Below are 12,638 nucleotides of genomic sequence, written 5' to 3' on the forward strand. Positions count from 1 at the left end.
AGGAGCTGAATAGTTTGTTCCCAACTCCCACCCAGCGAGCAACTCGCCTTCCTTTTAATTTTCTTCCGTTCTTATACAACTGAATACCCAGTTCTTATGTCTGATTGCATAACCTAACGCAGTCAGATTTATTATTGGCGTTACAGATATTCTTAATATCATATGGACTTGCCTAAAATACTCAATAGTGGTCATTTAGTTTGAAGCTTCCTTCTGCATATGGATTACTTCATAACAAGCCCCTGATTATTCATATTTCGCCCTTCGATCAGTCGGTGAATCTATGGATTTCGCCGTTATACTGTTAATCACAGAACCATTGATTCATTCTTCTCTACTGGGAAATGAAAATGTTGTGCTTAATTCTTTACCGATCTTCTTTTCACGGTTACATTGCTTATTTAACTCGTATTCATTAATAAGGTCAAGTGTGTTACCCAGAAAGGGGTTGAATGCACTTTTTCGATAATGCCATACACCATACCAACGCACCTTGTGCACATCCACCACATAAATACATATGTTGGTGACGGATGAAACTTATGTAGAGCTAATAAACAATGCGGAGTCGTACACTCCACTTTGAAGTAATATTTTTTTTAGGATAAATTCAGGTTATTTGATAGAGATCTATAGTTCTGCCGCTTAAAAATGGGAGATTGAATTGCGAAATTTAAGTTCTTTTTTTTAAAAGCAGTTTCAAAAAACACATTTTCACGACCCTAAAGTTCGCCCTTTCGAGTACAATTTTTAATTCATTAATCAAAGTAACCCAAAGAAAGTGGCATAAGATGTCTCTCTTTGGTGTGGCTATTTAAACATGATTAACTTTCCATTAAATCAACTGGGTGGGAACGCTAAATTTTATGGTTGATATATTTCTGAGACAACAAAGCAAAAGCACACTAGTGGATCTACAATGATTGAACTATGAGAAATGTCATAACGGTTTCTAGAGATAAGATTGTTTTAACTTCAATTCACATCAAATTCGGATTTATGCAGCAATATATTAACGTGTTACATAAAACAGTTCGGTGTTTTGTATATTTTATAAGAAAGTTTCTAAAAGATGGTACTTTTGATGGCTCTTCCGTAATCTAGAAAACAACATGTGTCCTTAAAAAGTAAATATAAATTTTTTATCATGTTACCGAATGTAGGCTTTTTTTTTTACTTTTAGCGGCATGAAAATCATTCTACTTCTGTGATAGACTGCGTTCGTACGACGGCCCTTCTGCTGCTCATTAGCGGAAAATTCTCTTTTTATGACGCTCACAAGCTCACGTGCTTTCACGAGCGTCACGAGTACGAAATCTTGAGATCGGGCTTTCTCATATTGCATGGTGCTGGACTAGCTATTTTTATACTTATTCATCCTTTTCTAAAACACTTTGATTATAACCGTATTATGGATATTTACTTATATAACAGGTCAAATGAATCGACACATAAATAGCGCTACTGGACTTAAATCCATATGTATTTTAGTTAGTTAGCTTCAAAAGGCGCGTGAAAAAAATTGACACCTGTCGGATCATTAGAGTTTTGAATTATATGATTTTTAATGAAACAATCTTTGTTATTGTGAAAAAAAATTGATTAATAAGAATTTCGCGTGTTGATAAAATATTGCTTTTTGAAGGAGAAAAAACAATTGAAGCAAAAACTTAGCTTCATGACGAGGAAAATCAAACATCATGGTTTGATATGCTTAGTTTAGACGTGATGAAATGAGCACCGAAGGTGTCGATCGCAGTGGACACCCAGAAGAGGTTGTTACCAAAGAAAACATCAAAAAAGTCCACGAAAGATTTTTGGTTGACCGTAAAGTGAAGTTGTTTGAGAAAGCAATCACTCTACAGATGTAAAGTGAACGTGTACAACAAATCATTCACGAATATTTGGATAGAAGAAAGCTCTGTGCAAAGTTGGTTCCTCGCGAGCACGCATTTGACCAAAACAATAACGAGTAGATGATGTGGAGCAGAGTTTGAAGTTTTTACATATGTGGCAATGAATGAAACATGATTTCATATTTCAACAGCGTAGACTGGAAGCGATGAACTCGCTCCAAAGCGTGAAACAACGCTACAGTCTGCGACTATTACATAGTACATATTATTGGACTGTTTGAAGGACAAAGCCGCTAAAAAAGGGCCGCATTAATAGAAAAGAAAGTGTTGTTTCACCAACCCAATGCACCGTGCCACGAGTCAGTAAAACTGATGACAAAAGTCCATGTATTGGGATTCGATTTTGCAACCACAATTTTATCCAGATCTGGCCCACAGCGCCTACTTCCTGTTCTCAGATCTCAAGAGAATGCTTAATGCGTAGAAATTTTCGAAGCAAAGGACAAATCGTCCTACAAAAATGGTATCGAAAAATTGAAGGGACGCTCTAATCAGTGTGTCACCCTTGTTTATTAAAAATAAACGACTTTGACCAAAACAATATATTGTAATACAATTTTTTTCAATTTACCTGTTAATTGCATTTTACAAACAAAAATAGTAACGTAATAAAATTTAAATGTTTCAACTTAACATAAATATTAATTTCATTAACCGAACGCAATTAACAATACTGGAAATATTTCAAAATGAAAAGGAATGACAAATCACTAGCAGCACGGTCTCTGCGTCTTTTCTTGTCATCGCCTCGCCTACAACAACCTGTTTGGGGACCAGTAAGTTCTTACAAATACGCTCACATCTACGAAACCTGTAATTTTTCGGAAATTAAAAAAAGGATATAACCCCTTAGAAAGGCGAAGGAGTCCACTAGTGAAGTTAGGAAAATTGACTATTATATTTTAATGAAACATTTGAGATAAGTAAACGCGATAATAGTCCATTAGCTGATACTTATTGTGAATCAAAACGTGATCGTGTTACAAAAATTATAACGAGAATTTAAAAGGTAGCAATAACCAATATACGCATATTGGTATTGGTACATATAACTACAGTGGTGAATTAAAAACTTGAAATTTGTAAAAAGTGTGATTCCCTTTTAAACGACACACATTTTTCGGCCTGCCTGAAATAACAAACACTTTATGCTTATAATGATTTAATATGGCTTATCGCAGTTAAAATTACTATATGAAAGATTGCTCGTAGCTTTAAATTCGGCTTTTTAACCATTTTTAATCAAAATGTGAATGTTTGCATTTAACATCGCTGTGTAACACTCGTAAAAAGTTAAATTAAATTGTAGTAATAGCTTACCTTTAATACAAAAATATCACCCGTTGTACGATTTATATCGAATTTACTATTTGCTGTGTTATCCGGGTCGATGCCCTGGCCGGTGAGAAAGTACACAATACTCATTGGCCTATCTACGTCGCCATCGGTGGCAGTAACCTAATTCCAGGAGAAATGGAGAGCAAAACACAGAAAAAGTGGTTAACACACATAAATTACCGCTCATTCATTCGCATCGACATTGTTTGGAAATGATGGCAGAAGTCGGCTGAGATTTTTATTAAATACCAGCGCGATTTATTGCGGTTTCGTTCGATTGTGTATACATGATTATTGTCTTTGTTTGTGTATTATAGGGTGGTCATTATTTACCTTGATTTTCAGGTTTTGCTTTAAAAACGAGGATCCAACGTCAATGAGCTCTTTATTCTTAAATTACACCGTACCTTGAACATTTTTTCATACAAGTATGTATATGTATATTGCATGCGGATTTTTGGTACTTTACAACTTTGAAAAAGTATTACTCCTATACAAATTTTTCCGCTTAAAAGAGGATTACAATTATTTTTTCGTTTAAAAACATTTCTCTAACAGTTATACGCAGTTAAAGTTATAGTTATTCCATGTTGCTCATACGACATGGTGTACTGTTTTGTTTGGTGCATAATTTTAACCGCGTATAATATTTAAAGGAATCTTTTTATGAAAAAAATTCATTACCAATTTTTTTATAAAGCGAAAGAGTGTGTATAAGGATGTAATTTTTCAAGTTATGACGAAAAAATTATTGCAAAAGAACAAAAAAAAATCCATATAACATACTATATGGAAAAATAAAATGGTTTAGGCCCTATTTGAATTGAAAATAAACAGATTCTTTACATTGAATTCTTTATTTTAGGATAAAACTTTAAACTTCAGGGTGCGTTTCCAAACAAAAATTTATTTGGAAAATAGCGGACACCATAGTCTACACGCTTATTTATATAAATGGTACATAGTCTATATTTATACATATGCGCATTGTTGTCAACATATGAATGTCTGTTACACATGTATTTCCTTTAAAATCAGTTGACGCATTGCCCATATAAATTATAAGAAAAAAACTTTAATTGCAAATATCAATTTTTAAAATAAAGATAAAAGTCGCCCCAAAATGATGAATATTTATAAGTAAGCAAGAATTTTGCACTGAAAAAATATGAAAGTTTTTACAAGCACTGGTTTTTGTGCGCAGTAAAATCCTACGCTGAGAATATTTCTTTATTATCCTTCCCCGAAAAACCCGCCTGTATATGTTACAAAATATCTGTTTTATTTCAACGACAATGTGGCACGTAACGTGCAACATACAGCAAAAATGTATTGTTAACTTCATTTCGTTGCATATGCTTGGCAATTATAAGTGTACATACACACGAACATACTCGTGCATTTGCACGTATTCGTCGCCAGCATTAACAGGACTTGCCAGGCGTAAATGTAAGGACACTTTTCGACTTTTTACGAGCACTTTTTTGCTGTAAACAAAGTAATAATGAAAATCAAATCGCTTTTAAAGCTATTTTCACACATTTCGAATGATTTTTCGCCTGCGTCGCAAATGACATTGCATATAAATACACACTTAAACTAAAAACAAGCAAGTAAGGAAGAGCTAAGTTTGGGTGCAGTTTTATACTCTCGAAATTTACAAAGTGTGTAGAGTATATAGAATTCAAAACGGTGATATTTGGGAAGTAATCGTTGTTGCAGCTCGATTTTGCTCATTTTAACAGGATTTGGTTGCATAGTTCCTGAGATTTGGGTTTTCACCTGAATGTTGGACGGTCAGCCCCATTTTCCAATTTTTAAGTTTTCCACACAGTATAACGAGGTGTTAAAAGAATTATTCCTCAGCAAATTTGGTTGAAATATTCCCGTAGAGGTTTGTGAAATATTTGCATTACACTCATGAAAAGATCCACAATATTACAGTCTCGTAATCTTAATTTGGAGCTGGGTTATACGTAGGCTGCTTTTTATATTTTAAGATTAGAGAACAAATACAAACTTTAGTCATCGAAAATCGCTTTATTGTTTCCGAAAATATTCTCCAAGTGTAGCAATTTTCGAAGCTCTTTTGCCTCTCTGATTGAGGTATCTCCAAAAAATACCTTTTGAACACATCAACCGTCTCTTAAGGTGTCGAAGAAAGTTGACCTATTAGCTTATCTTTTAGTTACGCGAATAAAAAGAAGCCATTCGGCCCTAAGTCAGAACTATACGGTGGAATATGCATCAAATTGGTGCTTTGACTACTCAAAACTGTAGTTGTTTCATTTTCGTGGCGAAGAGTGATCGGCCTCCGACGTTTGGTTTTCCCGATTGCTTGAAGGACAACTGACAAACAAATGGTTGCATACCACTAAAAATTTACTGTTCTGCGTTGTTCCAGTGGTATGGTTGCGATATCTCCAGTGTTCCAAAAAACACAGGCAACCATTTGCTTGGAAGTGCTTCGTACGCTAACAACTTTTGTTGGATTTGGCTCATCATGAAACACTCTTGCAGTCGGCTGATCTTTACTTTAAGGCGCATACGCGTAAATCAATTTATCACTATTTATTTCATAGGCGTTTTTCGAAGCACAGCTATCGTATTTTTTACAGTTCTCCCACGACACAATCGTTTTTTTTTTTTTGAGCGATCGACAAATATCCATACAATATACTTTATTGAATGTATGCTGATCCCACCTATAGTAGCCGCTGTCTCACGGTAGGTCACATGACGATCTGTATTGCTTTGTGCACAGCATCAATAGCTTCTGGAACAACAACTGATTTTGGACGAGCTTAATGAAATGCGTTATGAAGTGATCTACGACTTCGATTGAATTTTCGATAAACACTTGCCCTTAATGGAGGGAGCTTCATCGCCAAAAACTGAATTAAGTTCATCAAAGCACTGTTGCTAAGTTAATCCACATGGAAAGTTGTAAAAAAAATCGTTCGAAAATGTTCCCGCTTTACGTCTATTTTCGGCCAAGATGCATATTGTAAGTTACTGTAAGCAACTCAAATAGCGGTGCTATGTCAAAACGTTCTGATGTTATGTTGTATAACTTAAAAAATGTCGAACTCTACGATAAAGTAGTGAGTTGCCAAATTCCGTATTATAAACAGCAACCTATGTGGCATTTTTTAACTCTTCGATTATTGAGCCTTTGTGGGTGTGGCATTAGTCCGTTTCCACTCATGTACAAATGGGTATCATTGAATATTTGTGCTAAGTTTTATCAAGCAGTCAATCGAAATCGAACTCGATTTGTCATCCCGATCGTTTCTGCATATACAACTCTCTATTTATGCATATATATAGTATGTATTTCGAATTCTTAGGTGTTACAAAAAAATGGTAGACGAACAATACTATTATGCCCTATAGAAACATGTTGCGAGTGTATAAATATACATATATATATATTCATTGATAATAATATCTCTTTTGCTATTTTTAAGTTTTTTTTTTTTGCGATATTTATTTATTTGCTGTGCGCCGCCACATTTGCATATGGTTTTGTGCATTATTCGAGTGTTTTAAATGTGTACCATTTTTGGTGAAATCCCTTCAGCTGTTGTGAAATGAAATGCGAATTCGCACTGAGTGCATAAGCGTGCACTTAAATGCTTTCCAACTTGGTTATGCAGCTTAGCGGCTTAAGTAAATGCTTAATGTTAGTCAGCAAATCACAGCTCAATCACTCGCATTCAACTACAGCAGTTTTGCATTAATTTAAACAATATTTCAGCCACATTTACCTATGTGTGCCCATTTGGTTTGGAAAGTACGATGGAACAAAAAGGTTTATGGAATCGGCATGCGCATTATTAAATTATCAATATAGTTTTTATAAAATGCCCTGCGAAATCTGGTTTTATTTTGTGTTTCTGGTTTCGTATTTACTGCAATTTCATTTTGAAATTTTTGTGATTTGGATAAAAGTGTAAATGGCATTTGTATACACTGGCAACAAGATACGCATATTACAATATATTTGTCACAACAAATACTAATCGGGAAAAATTTAGAGTGATATACATATGTGTCAACACAGTTTTTCAATTGTGAATCTATCCTGAATTAATTTACTTCGACGTGAGCTGGTGGCACAAAAATCACATATTTCATTTTCGCTCACGTTCCACTTCGAGGTACCCTAATTTAAAAAAAAGCAAATAAACTTCTAATTTATTGGAGAATTTTTATTATCATTAGAAAGAATATTATTTCACATTTATTTTTTAGAGATTATCTCTTTGAAATGTTGGCCGCGGCTTCATCTCAGATTGTCCATCCGTTGAGTACAATTTTCGATGACTCGTTTGAGCATTTCGACTGGTAACTGGCGAATGACACGAGTGATGTTTTGCTCCAAGGCAGCTTAGAGCAAAGCGGAATTATCCGTATGGACCTTAAACCTTACATATCTCCACAGGAAAACGTTTAACGGTGTCATATCACGATCTTGGAAGTTAATCGACAGTCCCAAAACATGAAATTCCCTGCTCACCGAAGTGTTCTCTTTATTATGAAATTTGATTGATGCGATGTGTTGAAATGGGCCGTCTTGTTGAACCCATATCAATTTCGGGCTTTAAGGTTGTGTTCTCACCGGCATCATTTTGAAGAAATACGCACCGACGATTGCACCGGCTCACAAACTACACCAAGCCATTGTTTTTTTCTGGATAAAATGGCAGATCTTGAATCTCTTCAGGTTGTTTTTCGAAACCAATGCGGCAATTTTGCTGGTTTTCATACCTATTGAGCCAGAAATGAGCCTCATCGCTGAACAAAATTTGGCTTAAAAACGACGGATCTTCTTGGAACTTTTCAAAAGTCTGTAGAATAAAGCGTTGTTGCTTGGGAAGGTCGAACGGCTTCAGTTCTTGCACAAGCTGCATTTCAAGTCGTTCCATACATCAGTCCGAGTTACTGCGAATGGCGTCGAATCGAATTGACATTCCAGTAAGCTTAGAGCACTTCTACATTTGTTTATTAGGTTGGAATTGATCTTTGGTGACGACGAGTGTAGTATTGCTGCCTGGTAGTCTGTAAATATTTTAAATTTTCACTGATTTTATTCCTGCGAACGTTTATCAACTATTATCCTCGAGCCCGTCATTTTGCAATGTATAAATATATGTTATCTCATACTTATCCATTTGCAGAGATATCGACTACTAAAAGTGCTACAACTCCTTATAAAAACATGTTAGAAATAACATAAAATGGGAATTAGGCCATGCACCACCCATTTTTAGTTTAAAATTTGTGATCAGATGAAGTCAAGACTTAACGAACATGGTTTGTCGAATACCGCACAGAAATTTACAGAAGTTGTTGGTTAGAGCAGCATCGTCAATATATATATAGTACATTATTAAAAAAAAATAATGTTATTTAAAAATGAGTTATACTTAGTTTCATTTGTATAAAGACCTGAACTTGTAACAAACTTATGGCAGGATGCAGTATACGAAATTATCATACAGTATACCATTTATTTACGCGTCAAATATAAATACCACCATCATTTCCAAATTTTACTTTTATATTTTAGATCAAAAGCTTTAATAATTCCTCATACCTGTAGTATACGTTTGGGAAGATTACGATCATCTTCTTCCGTAATTTGTGTGCGATATGTTTGACGATCGAATGACGGTGGATTATCGTTGACGTCGCGTACATTGATGACGACGGTGGTGTAATTTGTTTTGCGATTGCGCGACGCTTCCAAACGGAGTTCGTACTGCGAAAACAGACAGCAAAATTAGCAAAGCAAAATATTTTAAATTACTTTTATATGCGTACTATAAAAAAATTGATAATAAATGAGATATCACTAACTCCAATTGCAAACTGTATAAGTGGTACTATTAACAATAAAGTGGAGAGTTTTTTGGGGATAACAGCCACTCCATTTTTTGTTATTTAATGAAATATGTATACATACAAATGTATGCGTTGCGCTTGGGTTTTGGTAAAAAATTCTGAAAATTTTGGCATCTGAGTTGTGAATTCAATTTCAACGCGCTTCCAACTTATTTGGGGCTTGCATAACTTCCATATACGCATTTGCTTTCAAAAATGTATGTGCGTGGGTTTCACATACAAAATGTCATATACATGTGGCGCTTGCCATAAAATGCTGCATGTTCCTTTACGTACAAATTTCACATGTAATGTAAAAATTGCTCATGCAAAGCAGCACGGACATACCCCAGAAAGTACCCACTTAAGTAGGTTTGCGCATGTTAAGTTACAGTGATTTAAGTTGATTAAAAAGCAAAGCTGTTTAACCAAATTGAAAGTTTATTAAACTTGCTTTTCTGTGTGTACCTAAAAGCACTACAAGTCTAAACTAACTTAGAAATAGTCTTTTATAGAGTGATTTTTACCACCTGACTTTGGAAATAAATAAAAATTAATTTTGGATTTTACCAAAAAAGTTGGTTCCTGTTCGCTTTATGTTAGCGCAACTAAGTGATTCCAGTCTGTTTCAACAGCTGGCATAGCTTGTTCGATTCGCTACTCTCTAACACTCGGCGAGTCGTAGACATATTATGTAGCATACGCTAGTATTTAAAACTTTCGTTATATAATTATCAAGAAATTTTGCCTTCTCGCAAAGAGGAAAGGCTCATAATAATAATAGCTGTTGAATGTTGTAATATTTCAACTGTAAATACAACTATTAATTACAAATGTTATATAAAAAATTAATTTCATTCGACTCTTTGTGCCACTGTGTTCATGTACATATGGTACTCGTATATGCGTCCGTGCCAAGATTGTGCAGTCGTCTGCAAACATCTGTAAATTATAGTGAGGGACAAAGTGAAAGTTGATTTTTCTGAAAATAAGTGTGCGGCATGGCACTCACTGCATGGGTTCGTTGGCATTTTGCGTGCATGATTTCTCAATGGGCTGTTGGCCTGATTCGCCAAGGCTATGGGTCTGACGTGTCCAGCGACGGCGTCATTATAATCGTCCCTCACGCGTGCCAGTGCGCTCAAGCGTGGCGTACGGAAATCATACTGGGACATAAGTGCTAATTTTCAGTTGCGAAACAAACTTAAATAGTTTTTACTACTTAATTTTTTAGTAAAAATATAGTTGACTTTAAAACAACTCACACGAAGCTATGTCGGTTAATAGGTAGCCTTTAATATACAGCTTAACGTATATAATATGGAAATGCAAAATTAAGCTTTTAACTGCAGTTCAAAGAACATAACAAGTGCTTTAATATAGAAAAAGGCATAAAGTTGGAAGTTTTTCTTACATTTCCTTTTTCAGTCGCTTAATGAAATGTTTATTACTAACTCCAATGCCCGTGGCCTAATTAAGTTTTTTTGGCAGCAGTGTAGGCGTGCGATGTGTAAACATTCAAAAATATTTAAAGACTTGCGGATATTTGTGAAAGCATTACCAAATATGCATAAATATCGTGAGTAAGCTCATATGTTTGTACGTGCTTTTTAAGGATAAAGCTTAAAATTTATTTAGCAAACATGCCCTTAGTATTAAGATAAAAGCATGCATGATTGCGTGCAAATATATGAATGCATGTAAGTATGTACTTACCCTTGGTCGGGTTTCATAGTCGAGTGGGCTGGCTACGAAAATCGCGCCAGTTGTGTTTTGTACGCCAAAGGCATTGCCTATGTTACCGCCTGTAATCTGGTATCGAATATTCGTGGCTGGAAAAAGGAAATATTTTTGTTGTTGTATTTATGTAAATATAGGCATATAAATACATGAAAATTATGTGTGGCTTTAATGCGTTACCTATTATAATTCATACATAATATTTGTGTAATTCATACAGGTTTAAGATTTTTTTATATTTCATTTTGCATTTAAAAGATTTTTAGATGCAGAAATGCTGTGATATCATTTTTCGTTATACTATGGTATAGCTGAATGTTTCGAAAATGAAACTGTGAGATCCACTTGGCTCTACTTGGAAACGATTAGTACAAGCAATACTTCATGGGTATTTCGAGACCTTTTAAATGTGCTGTTGGTTATGAATCGATTGGCACCTATTATGGAGAAAATTCTTTAGGTTTGTTATAATTATATTTGACGCTTGCATGAGATCTTCCTATTTATCAGTGGACAACACCCAGTTTATTTTACGTAGGTGCTTGTTGACAGCCTTACCCCACTCTGCTCAAAAGTACAACGTATCAAATCAATGCGTTGATCAGCACGCTAAAAATGCCAAGCAATTTATTTTCAGTAGCAAATCGCCGTGTGGAATGGACACTCTAACTACCTTTGTAGGATTCGAGACCCATCTAAAATCTTTAAAGGTTCCTGCTCCCCGCGGTACCTGACTTCGTACCGAAAATACCCCCAGTTGAGCCTCTATACTGCTCTGAATTGATAGCCAGGGGTTGGACCACATACACACACAACTTTATTAGAGGACAGTCTAACGAATCAACTTGAAAAAAATAATTTGGTACCAAAAGAAGAATCCTTGGTTAAGTAACCAGAACTTAACTCACTGATGGCTGCTAACCAGATATTGAGAAAAGGGTCCTTAGTCTCGACTCTATTAATTTGAGATTTATTTTAAGATTGTTTTGCTAGGCACATTTTTGAAACAAGGTGTCAGAATACCCCGCTGTCTGATGGCTAGAGTGACCACCTATTCTATTTTGAAATATGTTACTTCCTTGTTTCGTAAAGATATTTCCTTAAAAAACTGACTGATATATTGAGCATAGAGTATATTAGAACGAAAATCATTATATTTAGTATAAGAGAGCTGGGACAATTCTCGAAGAATTTGAAACATTAAACTAAATTGTGACCCATTTCGATGTTCCCTACTTTTTTAGAGAAAAATCCCAATGGAAACTTCGAATTCAGTGATGAATGTTTACTATCATTCGAAGGAAAATTACTTAGCATTTATTCATTGAAGATTTTCTCTTTCGAATATTGACTGCGGCTACGTATTTTCGATGACTCGTTCGAGCATTACGACTGGTAACTGGCGAATGACACGCATGATGTTTGTCTCCAAGGCCTGAATCGAAGCGGGATTGTCCGCGTAGACTTTAGACTTTACATATCCCACAGGGAAAGGTCTAACGTTGTAATATGACAGGACCTTGGTGGCCAATCGACCGGCTCAAAACGTGAAATTATTTGTGCACCGAAGCGTTCTCTAAATAAATTCATTGATTGATGCGATGACTGAAACCAAATTTCGCCGAGATCACGAGATCAGTCTGTTATCATGGCGAGAAATCTGTCGGCATTGATGGTTACGTTCTCAACGGCATAATTTTCGAAGAAACGTGAACCGATTATTCCACTGGCCAACAAACCATATCAAACCGTTGT

General features: G+C 35.3%; 1 protein-coding gene across 4 annotated transcripts in view; it reads right to left on the reverse strand.

Annotated features, from left to right (window-relative positions):
• Positions 1-12,638, reverse strand: part of LOC126753614 (putative neural-cadherin 2) — a 363,083-nt gene that overhangs the window by 22,798 nt on the left and 327,647 nt on the right. For all 4 annotated transcript variants that reach the window (XM_050465205.1, XM_050465204.1, XM_050465207.1 and 1 more), the window contains 3 exons: positions 10,860-10,975; positions 8,857-9,021; positions 3,237-3,374 (listed from right to left, as the gene is read on the reverse strand). In XM_050465205.1, the coding sequence (XP_050321162.1) occupies positions 3,237-3,374; positions 8,857-9,021; positions 10,860-10,975 (419 nt within the window). The remainder of the gene's footprint in view (positions 1-3,236; positions 3,375-8,856; positions 9,022-10,859; positions 10,976-12,638) is intronic.

The sequence above is a fragment of the Bactrocera neohumeralis genome, chromosome 3, assembly GCF_024586455.1.
Source record: "Bactrocera neohumeralis isolate Rockhampton chromosome 3, APGP_CSIRO_Bneo_wtdbg2-racon-allhic-juicebox.fasta_v2, whole genome shotgun sequence".
Classification (NCBI taxonomy): Eukaryota; Metazoa; Arthropoda; class Insecta; order Diptera; family Tephritidae; genus Bactrocera; species Bactrocera neohumeralis.